We start from the raw sequence: 13433 nt of genomic DNA, 5'->3' as shown, positions 1-13433 counted from the left end.
AAAAAAAAAAAAAAAAAAAAAAAAAAAAAAAAGCATGTAATGACTTCGTGTTTCTTATGTTTGCTACAGACTGAGACCTTAAATGCCCACTTAAAATTCAAGTGGAGGGAGTAATGATGTGCAGACCTCCTAATTCAGAAATGGATCTCTTTTCAGTTACCAAAGGTTGGCCATAATATGTTAGGGTCCAGGAAATTACATGAATTCCCTCAAATTACATGAAGAATTTACTAATGGAAAATCAAAGCATATTCTAAAAATATATATATATATAACAATATATTATCCAATGAACTATTATTTCATTTATTCTCTGTGGAAAATTAACTGAAGAGAATAAATAGTTCTCACCTCTTTTAAGCCACTAAAAGGTCCAATGGCTGAGACCGTGTTTCCCTGTACCATAACGTAACAGTTTGTTAAGAGTTCCAACGCCTATATCAAAAGAGCAAGAAGTTGAAGTTCAGTACACTTAAAAACTAACAAAAGAGGAAGACATACTTTTTCACTAATAAAAAGTACCTTCAACGTAGATCCTTTGGGACCAATAAGCCGTTGTCTTCTTTTTACAAATCTTTCTTTATTTCTTACTAAAGAACCTATTTTAATGATGTCACATGCAACATCATCCTGAAGAATTCGTACTGCCTTTTGGGAAAATATAAAAGAAAACTCCATCAATATTCTTGACAAGTACATATCTTCTCTAAGCCAAGAAATTTAAGCACAAAATGACATTTAAGCACAAAAATGAAAACTTTATGGTGCAGGAGGAGACGCAGTGTTATACGTTGTCTCTAATGTTGATGCAAATAAAGCAAAGTCTCTGTAATTCTTAATTTACCTGTTCAAATGAAACACTCCTTGCTAACAGTTTTATTAGGTCTCTGGCCCTAATGATGATATATGGATCAAATGTCTTCTTTGTTGTACAGACAGTCATGCTGCCCTCGATCAGGTCCAGGGTTGCATTAACATGCTACAATACAAAAAGAGCAAACAAGCAGTTGTCTGAAAATGAATTCAATTTTAGATAATTACAGAGCCGATCCTAACCAAATTAATAATTTGTCTGCCATTAAGCTATCTCAAAATTCATTAACTCTCTCCTTGAAGAAGCTAGAAAGTTAATGTAAATAATTGATTACTTTTAGACTTCAAAGAATATAAAAAACTCAGGCAATTGAAAACATTTATAATTGGCTTTAGAATAATTTATACTTATTGGAATAAAGATTATCTCTAGTTTAAAAAATATGTATCAATCAAAATGAGGCTACATTTAAAAATTAAGGTAAAAATGTAAAGCTATATAATTTCCCTACCTTGGCTGGATCCAGCTCTAATCTCTAATCTGCTCCCTAGAGTGAGAATGCACTTTCCCTTTCAAACTTTTTTCTAGCTGGTTTGTATTAGCTAAATACAAAGTAAAAACAAATTATCATAGGTTTAAAAATAAAAGCAGTGATTATGATTACTACAGTGATTAAAACTATGCATTAACTTTCAAATGGAAGAATCAGATTTCAACAAAGCAAATAAAAATGCTGTTTTCTAACTTGTGAGCATAATCTGAAGAATATTTCAATATAGTGAATGACGAACAATTAAACTTAAGGTTGGGTGTCTATGAGTTTACCAAAAAAAATCCAAAAATTGAGTCTAATCTCCGATGTAGACAGCTGTAAAACACGCCTGCAGTTTGCTAAACCACCCTCATACCTAATGCACACAAATGACTCTAAAGCAGTGCCACAGCTGAGAAATAAATTTTCTATCAATCTAGTGTACATACACACACAGGTGAACCAAAAGCTTCATTAAATACTTATCCTTACCACATGTGATACATTGATGTATTTTTTTCTGAAGGCTCATTATATCCACTAAATTGACTTTTTGATTCACTAAGGGGTCTCAATCCAGTTTGAAAAATAAAATCAAATACACTGCTCTAGGGGCACGGCAGAGGCAAGTTAAACAATGCCAGGAGTATGCCTCAGCTCAAACTGTACAGGTTCATGGCAACCATTATAGTAGTAGACATTCTGAAATTTGGAGTTCACAAGTGAGTTTCAGACCATCTGTGAATCCCCTAAATATTTAAAGGCATGTGAATTTTTCCAAGTAATCTATTATTCACAAAACTAAAAACAAATGAACTGTAAGGATAATTACCTAGTCTGTTAAAAATATCAAAGGAATCAAATTAACCAGCTATGGTAGCACCTTTTAAAAAAAAATCCATCAGCACACATTCAGTTACTTAAAAGATATAAGCAAAAACAAAATCTCAAGGAAATACGTAAGATATGCATACATGTTCACTCAAGGCTTTCTGTACCAATGGCCAGCACTCTTTCAAGTAAGCCTCTCTATATTTTGGAAACAAAGTTGCAAAACTGCTCTCCTCCAAGAGTCCTCTGGGATTGTCCTCTTTGGAAAAAGCTGGCTCCTTCCAACCATCAGGAACAGTGAGGAGTTCTGATTCATCTACAAAGGGGGGAAAATCTATACATCAGATTTAACTTCTTTGGGACACTTTTTGAACACTTGTATACATACATTCACAAGCTTCCCAACACTCTCCTCGCATTTCCTTTTCCCCTGCTTTTTATATTATTCAACAGTCCAAGAACAAGCCTCTATCATTATCACCAAAATACTGTATTAAAATTGTACGTATTTCAGTCGCCTCAGAAGACAAAGTTCCTTAAGGGCAGGGACTCTTCTTCGACCCACTTATTGGCATACACCTGGTACGTAGTCAATACTTACAAACTTCTACTGCGCCACACTATCTTAGAGTTGAAGATCCCAAACACCATTTTGTTTACATTACTATTTTAAATATAAGTAACCTTTCAGACTCAATGAAGTGCAGCCTATGTGTATATATATATATATGTGCATGTGTGTGTACATAAAACTTTCAAAAGCTTGATCCCAGTGTACCCTTTCAGTTAATATTCACTAGTACAGGGTTTTAGGTTTTCCAAAGAGCTTTCACGTGCCTTATTTCTGTATACTCTCACGACTACAAAAGGTAGGAAGAACTGGTATTACTATTCCCATTTTATAAAAGATATTCAGTTCAAAAACTTTAAGTGACTTGTGTAAGGCAATATGAAGCTCAGTCTAGGTCTCCTCTCACTAGAACAAAATGCCTCCTAAGGGCTATAAATTATTTCCCATATCATTTATCAAAACTCCTGGTCCTGGATTTTAAGAACCTCTTAAATCCAACAGCTGTACTTTAATTCAGTACTACTCAAAGATATGATCCATAGGCCTGAAGCACCAGCATAAACTGGTGAGAGTTTGTTAGAAATGCAGTTCTTGGGCTCCATCCAGACCTACTAAATGTGAATCTCTGGGATGAAGCCCAGGAATCTTTCTTAACAGTCTCATGAGGAGATTCCTATGCATACTAAAGTTTAAGAAGCAGGTCTTATAGTTCATGTTATCCACTCCAGTCAGGTAAACTTGCTTTCTGTTTCTTATACTCACATCCACTTTGCTACTTCTGGTTCAAATCACACAGAATTAGCTAGTCTTTATGTATCGTTCACGTCTCAATATCCCCCCCCCCAAAAAATGCTCAAATTCTACAATAGTGATTACTTAAAATGCATATCTGACCAAGATCCTACCCAATTTAAACACTTAAATGGTTATGAATTAAAAAAAACAAAGAAAAAAAACCCCACTGGCTAAGGAAATCAACAGGAGTTTCACAATGGAGGAAGTACAAATAGCCTGAAAACATGTAAAGACGTGTAACCTCATTAGTAATCAGGAAAGTCTGATTTAAAAACACAATCAGATATGATTTCACACTTAACAAAATGACAGAAATGAAAAATTCAGGTAACAGCAAGTGTTAGTGCTCATCTACTGATATCAGGAGTGTAAAGCAGCACAACTCCTTTGGGAAGATTTAGCATTATTTGCACATCCCCTATCCTACAATTCAAGGAATCCAATCCCATGTAAGGTACATAACCAGAGAAACTGTCTAACATGGCAACCAGGAGGTATGTACAAAGATGTTTATACCACATTGTTTATGATAACAAACAATGGGAACAATCCAAATGTCCAGCAACATTAAAATGAAAATATAGAGATAGCCTCATCCACCAGAGGGCAGACAGCAGAAGCAAGAAGAACTACAATCCTGCAGCCTGTGGAACAAAACCACATTCACAGAAAGAGAGACAAGATGAAAAAGCAGAGAGCTATGTACCAGATGAAGGAACAAGATAAAACCCCAGAAAAACAACTAAATGAAGTGGAGATGGGCAACCTTCCAGAAAAAGAATACAGAATAATGATAGTGAAGATGATCCAGGACCTCAGAAAAAGAATGGAGGCAAAGATCGAGAAGATGCAAGAAATGTTTAACAAAGACCTAGAAGAAATGAAGAACAAAGAAACAGAGATGAACAATACAATAACTGAAATGAAAACTACACTAGAAGGAATCAATAGCAGAATAACTGAGGCAGAAGAACGCATAAGTGACCTGGAAGACAGAATGGTGGCATTCACTGCTGCGGAACAGAATAAAGAAAATATAACGAAAAGAAATGAAGACAGCTTAAAAGACCTCTGGGACAACATTAAACGCAACAACATTCGCATTATAGGGGTCCCAGAAGGAGAAGAGAGAGAGAAAGGACCAAGAAAATGTTTGAAGAGATTATGGTCGAAAACTTCCCTAACATGGGAAAGGAAATAGCCACCCAAGTCCAGGAAGTGCAGCAAGTCCCATACAGGATAAACCCAAGGAGAAACACGGCAAGACACACAGTAATAAAATTGGCAAAAATTAAAGACAAAGAAAAACTATTGCAAGCAGCAAGGGAAAAACGACAAATAACATACAAGGGAACTCCCATAAGGTTAACAGCTGATTTCTCAGCAGAAACTCTACAAGCCAGAAGCGAGTGGCATGATATACTTACTTAAAGTGATGAAAGGGAAGAACCTACAACCAAGATTACTCTACCCAGCAAGGATCTCATTCAAATTCAACAGAGAAATCAAAAGCTTTACAGAAAAGGAAAAGCTAAAAGAAATCAGCACCACCAAACCAGCTCTACAACAAATGCTAAAGGAACTTCTCCAAGTGGGAAACACAAGAGAAGAAAAGGACCTACAAAAATGAACCCAAAACAATTTACAAAATGGTAATAGGAACATACATATCGAAAATTACCTCAAACATGAATGGATTAAATGCTCCAACCAAAAGACAAAGGCTTGCTAAACGGATACAAAAACAAGACCCATATATATGCTGTCTACAAGAGACCCACTTCGGACCTAGGGACACATACAGACTTAAAGTGAGGGGATGGAAAAAGATATTCCATGCAAATAGAAATCAAACCAAAGCTGGATTAGCAATATTCATATCAGATAAAATAGACTTTAAAATAAAGAATGTTACAAGAGGTAAGGAAGGACACTACATAACGATCGGAGGATCAATCCAAGAAGAAGATACAACAATTATAAATATATATACACCCAACATAGGAGCACCTCAATACATAAGGAAATTGCTAACAACTCTAAAAGAGGAAACTGACAGTAACACAATAATAGTGGGGGACTTTAACACCTCACTTACACCAATAGACAGATCATCCAAAATGAAAATAAATAAGGAAAGAGAAGCATTAAATAACACAATAGACCAGATAGATTTAACTGATATTTATAGGACATTCCATCCAAAAACAGCAGATTACACTTTCTTCTCAAGTGAGCATGGAACATTCTCCAGGATAGATCACATCTTGGGTCACAAATCAAGCCTCAGTAAATTTAAGAAAACTGAAATCTTATCAAGCATCTTTTCTGACCACAACGCTATGAGATTAGAAATGAATTACAGGGAAAAAAATGTAAAAAACACAAACACATGGAGGCTAAACAATACGTTACTAAATAACCAAGAGATCACTGAAGAAATCAAAGAGGAAATCAAAAAATATCTAGAGACAAATGACAGTGAAAACACAACGATCCAAAACCTACGGGATGTAGCAAAAGTAGTTCTAAGAGGGAAGTTTATAACTATACAAGTTTACCTCAAGAAACAAGAAAAATCTCAAACAACCTAACGTTACAGCTAAAGGAACTAGAGAAAGAAGAACAAACAAAACCCAAAGTTAGCAGAAGGAAAGAAATCAAAAAGATCAGAGCAGAAATAAATGAAATAGAAAGTAAGAAAACAATAGCAAAGATCAATAAAACTAAAAACTGGTTCTTTGAGAAAATAAACAAAATTGACAAACCATTAGCCAGACTCATCAAGAAAAAGAGGGAGAGGACTCAAATCAATAAAATTAGAAAGGAAAAACGAGAAGTTACAACAGACACTGCAGAAATACAAGGCATCCTAAGAGACTACTACAAGCAACTCTATGCCAATAAAATGGACAACCTGGAAGAAATGGACAAATTCTTAGAAAGGTATAACCTTCCAAGACTGAACCAGGAAGAAATAGAAAATATAAACAGACCAATCACAAGTAATGAAATTGAAACTGTGATTAAAAATCTTCCAACAAACAAAAGCCCAGGACCAAATGGCTTCATCACAGGTGAATTCTATCACACATTTAGAGAAGAGCTAACACTTATCCTTCTCAAACTCCTCCAAAAAACTGCAGAGGGAGGAACACTCCCAAACTCATTCTATGAGGCCACCATCACCCTGATACCAAAACCAGACAAAGATACTACAAAAAAAGAAAATTACAGACCAATATCAGTCATGAATATAGATGCAAAAATCCTCAACAAAATACTAGCAAACAGAATCCAACAACACATTAAAAGGATCATACACCATGATCAAGTGGGATTTATCCCAGGGATGCAAGGATTCTTCAATATGTGCAACTCAATCAATGTGATATACCATATTAACAAATTGAAGAATAAAAGCCATATGATCTTCTCAATAGATGCAGAAAAAGCTTTTGACAAAATTCAATACCCATTTATGATAAAAACTCTCCAGAAAGTGGGCACAGAGGGAACCTACCTCAACATAATAAAGGCCATATACGACAAACCCACAGCAAACATCTTTCTCAATGGTGAAAAACTGAAAGCATTTCCTCTAAGATCAGGAACAAGACAAGGCTGTCCACTCTCACCACTATTATTCAACATAGTTTTGGAAGTTTTAGCCACAGCAATCAGAGAAGAAATAAAAGGAATGCAAATTGGAAAAGAAGAAGTAAAGCTGTCACTGTTTGCAGATGACATGATACTATACATAGAGAATCCTAAAGATGCCACCAGAAAACTACTAGAGTTAATCAATGAATTTGGTAAAGTTGCAGGATACAAAATTTTTTTTGTTTTTTTATTTTAACCCCATTTACTTTTTAAATTAAATTTTCATTTAAGATCATTGTAGATTCACATGAAGTTAAGAAATACAGAGGAGTCCTGTATTGTTCACCCTGTTTTCCCCAATGGTAAAATCTCACATAACTAGAGTACAGGATATTGACACTGACACAATCCTTTGATACTATTCAGATATCACTAGTTTCATGCATGTAATCGCCACCACAGTCATGACAAAAAGCAGTTTCACTGCTTTTTTCACTGCAAGTACAAGCCATTGGTACTTGAAACAACTTGGATGTATCTTCAGAAAATACACCCAAGTTGTTGCAAGTACCAATGGCTTGTTCTGAAGATACATCCAAGTTGTTCCAAGTACATCTGAAGATACATCCAAGTTGTTGCAAGTACATCTGAAGATACATCCAAGTTGTTGCAAGTACCAATGGCTTGTTCCTTTTTATTGCTGAGTAATATTCCATGGTATGGATGAACCAGTTTGTTTCCCAATTTACCCACTGAAGGACATTTGGGTTGTTTCTAGTTCTAGGCTATTACAAGTAAAGCTTCTGTGAACATTCACATACAGGTTGCTGTGTGAATATAAGTTTCATCTGTCTGGGATAAATGTCCAAGAATGCAATTGCTGGGTCATATGGTAATTGCACATTTAGTTTTATAGGAATTTGCCAAACGCTTTCCCAGAGTGGTTGTATCATTTTTAAGGTCCTATTAACAATGTATGAATGATCCAGTTTCTCCACATATTCTCCAGCATTTACTGTTGTCATTTTTTTTAAATTTTAGTCATTTCAATAGGTATGCAGTGATATCTCTTTGAAGCTTACATTTGCATTTCCCTAATAGCTAATGATGTCAAACATCTATTCATGTGTTTATTTGCCACCTGTACATATTCTTTTTTTCCACACACACACACACTCTGTATTTTATTTTTACAAGAGAAAAATAAACTAACACCAAGCATTGTAAATGGATGACCACAACAAAAGCAACAATGATTGCAATTACCAAACATGAAACACACTCATACTATGTCATAATATTGACATTCAGTCCAGTAATCCTCCACTGTAACAGGTCCTTTACTTTGCAGTGAAAATTGATTTGTATATTTTTTTGCCTCTGAGTCCTTGTGGGATTTTTTTTTTATTCAAACAAAAAATTAATGCACAGAAAACTCTTGCATTCTTATACACTAATGATGGAAAATCTGAACGAGAAATTAAAGAAACCCTCGCATTTATCATTGCAACAAAATGAATAAAATACTTAGGAATAAACGTACCTAGGCAGACAAAAGACCTCTATGCAGAAAACTATAAGACACTGATGAAAGAAATTAAAGATGATACCAACAGAAGAAGAGATATATCATGTTCTTGGATTGGAAGAATCAATATTGTGAAAATGACTATACTACCCAAAGCAATCTACAGATTCAATGCAATCCCTGTCAAATTACCAATGGCATTTTTTATGGAACTAGAACAAAAAATCTTAAAATTTGTATGGAGACACAAAAAACCCCGAATAGCCAAAGCAGTCTTGAGGGCAAAAAACCGAGCTGGAGGAATCAGACTCCCTGACTTCAGATTATACTACAAAGCTACAGTAATCAAGACAATATGGTACTGGCACAAAAACAGAAACATAGATCAATGGAACAAGATAGAAAGCTCAGAGTTAAACCCACACACCTACGGTCAACTAATCTATGACAAAGGAGGCAAGGATATACAATGGAAAAAAGACAGTCTCTTTAATAAATGGTGCTGGGAAAACTGGACAGCTACATGTAAAAGAATGAAATAAGAACACTCCCTAACACCATACACAAAAGTAAACTCAAAATGGATTAGAGACCTAAATGTAAGACCGGACACTATAAAACTCTTAGAGGAAAACATAGAAAGAACTCTCCTTGACATAAATCACAGCAAGATCTTTTTTGATCCACCTCCTAGAGTAATGGAAATAAAAACAAAAATAAATGGGACCTAATGAAACTTCAAAGCTTTTGCACAGCAAAGGAAACCATAAACAAGATGAAAAGACAACCCCCAGAATGGGAGAAAATATTTACAAATGAATCAACAAAGGATTAATCTCCAAAATATATAAAGAGCTCATGCAGCTCAGTATTAAAGAAAGAAACAACCCAATCCAAAAATGGGCAGAAGACCTAAATAGACACTTCTCCAAAGAAGATATACAGATGGCCAAGAAGCACATGAAAAGCTGCTCAACATCACTAATTATTAGAGAAATGCAAATCAAAACTACAATGAGGTATCACCTCACACCAGTTAGAATGGGCATCATCAGAAAATCTACAAACAACAAATGCTGGAGAGGGCGTGGAGAAAAGTGAACCCTCTTGCACTGCTGGTGGGAATGTAAATTGATACACTCACTACGGAGAACAGTATGGAGGTTCCTTAAAAAACTAATAATAGAATGACCATATGATCCAGCAATCCCACTACTGGGCATATACCCAGAGAAAACCATAATTCAAAAAGACGCATGCACCCCAATGTTCACTGCAGCACTATTTACAATAGCCAGGCCATGGAAGCAACCTAAATGCCCGTCAACAGACAAATGGATAAAGAAGTTGTGGTACATATATTCAACGGAATATTACTCAGCCATAAAAAGGAACGAAATTGGGTCATTTGTTGAGACATGGATGGATCTAGAGACTATCATACAGAGTAAGTCAGAAAGAGAAAAACAAATATCGTATATTAACACATGTATGTGGAACCTAGAAAAATGGTACAGATGAACCAGTCTGCAGGGCAGAAGCTGAGACACAGATGTAGAGAACAAACGTATGGACACCAAGGGGGGAAAGCTGCGGGGGGTGGGGATGGTGGTGTGATGAATTGGATGATTGGGATTGACATGTATACACTGATGTGTATAAAACTGATTACTAATAAGAACCTGCTGTATAAAAAAATAAAATTTAAAAAACACGAATGCTAAACTTACTTTGGGTTATTTGTATGGAAATGTGTTAATATAAATGTTTCAGACATTACATGAAATTCCTAAAATCGTATATGTTCTGGTATAATGTTATAGGTCATTAATTCTAGTTATTATTTTAAAATGTATATCTCAGAAATAACTAAATTTCCCCATCAATTGCATTCTTATGAACTTTCATCAAATCTTTAACCATGGTCATTTTTTAAGTCTTTTGTCATTTACAGACAGTTCTGGGTGTACTCTGATGCTTTCGCAAAAATGTTCCTATAAAAGGGTTTCATCTTCAAGGAATTCATGGAAAAGACTCTGACAAGTACAGGTTTCTGGTAACTGACTACACTGCTGAACTGAAGGAATAAGCATTTTCAGAACTCTAATGGAAAACTGATGAATTCATAAAAGTGCTAACAAAAGATCAAGATGAAAAAAAATTAATTACATGGGACTGAGTGAACTGATGAGGATGATTATAATTTTTGTGACTTTCTGTTTGAAGAAGAAAAAAAAGACTGTAAAACGTTGTTGTTTAAATTATATTGCTTTTGTAGATTTAAAGTGGGTTTATAATTGTATATTATATTTAGTATAAAAATAGAATGTATAAAAAAAAAAGACACATGCACCCCAATGTTCATTGCAGCACTATTTACAATAGCCAGGTCATGGAAGCAACCAAAATGCCCATCGACAGATGAATGGATAAAGAAGATGTGGTACATATATACAGTGGAATATTACTCAGCCATAAAAAGCAATGAAATTGGGTCATTTGTTGAGACGTGGATGGATCTAGAGACTGTCATACAGAGTGAGTAAGTCAGAAAGAGAAAAACAAATATCGTACATTAACGCATATATGTGGAATCCAGGAAAATGGTATAGATGATCTTATTTGCAAAGTAAAAGTAGAGACACAGATGTATAGAACAAGCATATGGACACCAATGGGGGAAAGTGGCGGGGGGTGGGGGTGGGGTGTGATATAAAAGAAAATGAAAACATAAATTAGCCTGTATTCACACAAGGGAACATCATACAGTAGGGAAAAGAATAAACCACAGCTACAAGTATTACCCTGATTGAATAATAACAACAAAGTTTAGCCTAAGAAGTAAGACACAGAAGAATATCTACAATCCTTTCTCATTCATATAAAATTCAAAAACTGTCGAAATTAAAACATTTTGGGCATAGGTGGTCAAGACTATGAAGAAAGGAAACAGAATAATCAACACGATTCAGAATGGTTACTTTAGGGCATGTAGGGGGCTTTGGGGGTATGGTAATGCTCTATTCTACTTAATGGTCTGAGTGTGCTCCTTCTCACCTGTTGGTTTTATTCTTTAAGCTGCATATATACTGTCCTCTCTGCCATACACTTAACTAAAACAACAACGAATCACGTTTAATATCTCCCTTACGCCCAAAGAATGAGAGTTCAAGGGTTTTTTTTTTAACACTTCCAATAAGTCAGGTTGAGCAGGCCCCGGGCTATTTCTCTGGCCTCTCTTTCTGTCAATCATACAGAAGTTAATGGATAAAACAAGACTGCAAAGCAAGAGAGCAATTAACGCAGTTGAATGAACAGGAATTGTGTTGGCTAATACTTCAGCAACCTGATAAACAGGAACAATAATAAACGTTCCAAAACTTCTTCACTGGCTGACAAACTAGCGCTAAAGACACGCCTGGTATCTCCTTCTATCACTATGTCTGTCTCAGTCCATTATCACTCTATCACTCGTTCACTCATATGCATAACGACCTCCTACTCCCACCTCATCCCACCCCTCACTCTGCCCACGATTTCCAGACACCGCCGCGAGTTTAAGGTCCCGAAGCGCCTTCCTTTTACAGAAGACGCATCCAGCAAGACCCCTACTTTGGGGGCTTCCAGCAAAAGCAATTAGTTAGGAACACGCGGCCGGCACCATACAGGCCAGTCGTTCCTGCGAGTCCGGCCAACAACCCCAACCTTCAGCAATTACAGGTACTTAACTTCAAGGCGGCGTTTACACGTTCCCAGCCAGCGAAATGAAAAAACCCCAACTCAAAACCCCCAAACCCCAGTCTCTGGTTTTCAAACAACCTCACCTCGGCTCTCCGGCTTCGGCTTCTGGCTACGAAATTCACTTTTCCTAGACGCTGTAGCTGGCCCCTCCTGCTTGGAGGACGCCATCTTCAAGCTGCTTCCGGCGCTACCGGAAGTGAACCTTTTCTTAAATCCTACCGGCTAAAATCCCCGTACTCAAAGTGAGTTCCGCAGAACTCAGACGAGATCTGCGCAGTCTCCGTGCGTGCTTAAACTGGAGCCCGCGTATTTGCATAAACTACTACGCTTCTCCCGCGGAGCCAATGGCGAGCCGGAGACTTCTCTTCCCGGACGCACTGCAACTACGGAGTTTCACAGCATGCTGGGAATTGTAGTTTAGCACTGTGGGGGGGGGGGTAGGTCGGAGACGGTTTTCTCTATCGTTTTCTCTTGGCCTCAGGGTCTAACGCGGAACGCATTTAGCCGGAGTGCAACCTGAATCGTACTGATATCACTCGTTCATTCATTCGATAAATATTTATATGATCGACCAATATGTGCTAGGCGTTGGGAAGTGGTACAGCTATGAGAATATACGGTCCATGATGGCAAGAAGCGACAGTAATAGCTACCATTTATTGTGAGACAACTTTGTGCCGGGCACTTTATTTGCATTATTTCTAATCCTTAAAACAAAAACAAAGTTAAAACCTCTCTAAGATTGATTTTTTTTTGGAAAGTAAGCTTTCAAAGTCATTGCTTCTGATGGTTACTTTCTAGGATCGTGGCATTTCTCTAAGCCAGAGGTGTAGTAACTAAGCGACCCTTCTGAAGTTTTTCACCTAGCCTAACATTTCCCCAAATGACTAACTCCTGTGTACCCCAACACTGCATATATAGCTGACGTCAAGATGTGAGGTTCATCTCTACTACAAATCTTTATACTTCTCGGAACCTAAAAGTTCTTACACACGATAAAGGTAAGACTTCTTTTGAT

General features: G+C 36.5%; 1 protein-coding gene across 2 annotated transcripts in view; it reads right to left on the bottom strand.

The window, feature by feature from the left end:
* KRR1 (KRR1 small subunit processome component) overlaps positions 1 to 12618 on the bottom strand; it is a 19620-nt gene extending 7002 nt beyond the window's left edge. The window contains exons 1-5 of one of the 2 annotated variants that reach the window (XM_007448760.1): positions 12499 to 12618; positions 2321 to 2493; positions 845 to 979; positions 523 to 648; positions 352 to 435 (exon numbers count right to left, since the gene is read on the bottom strand). In XM_007448760.1, coding sequence (XP_007448822.1) covers positions 352 to 435; positions 523 to 648; positions 845 to 979; positions 2321 to 2493; positions 12499 to 12583 — 603 coding nt within the window. In that variant the 5' untranslated portion in view covers positions 12584 to 12618. The remainder of the gene's footprint in view (positions 1 to 351; positions 436 to 522; positions 649 to 844; positions 980 to 2320; positions 2494 to 12498) is intronic. The other variant, XM_007448761.1, reaches the window with a different exon arrangement.
* Between the last annotated feature and the right edge of the window lie 815 nt (positions 12619 to 13433).

This window comes from Lipotes vexillifer, unplaced genomic scaffold (assembly GCF_000442215.2).
Source record: "Lipotes vexillifer unplaced genomic scaffold, Lipotes_vexillifer_v1.1 scaffold329, whole genome shotgun sequence".
NCBI lineage: Eukaryota > Metazoa > Chordata > Mammalia > Artiodactyla > Lipotidae > Lipotes > Lipotes vexillifer.
This window is presented reverse-complemented; position numbering and strand designations above follow the sequence as displayed.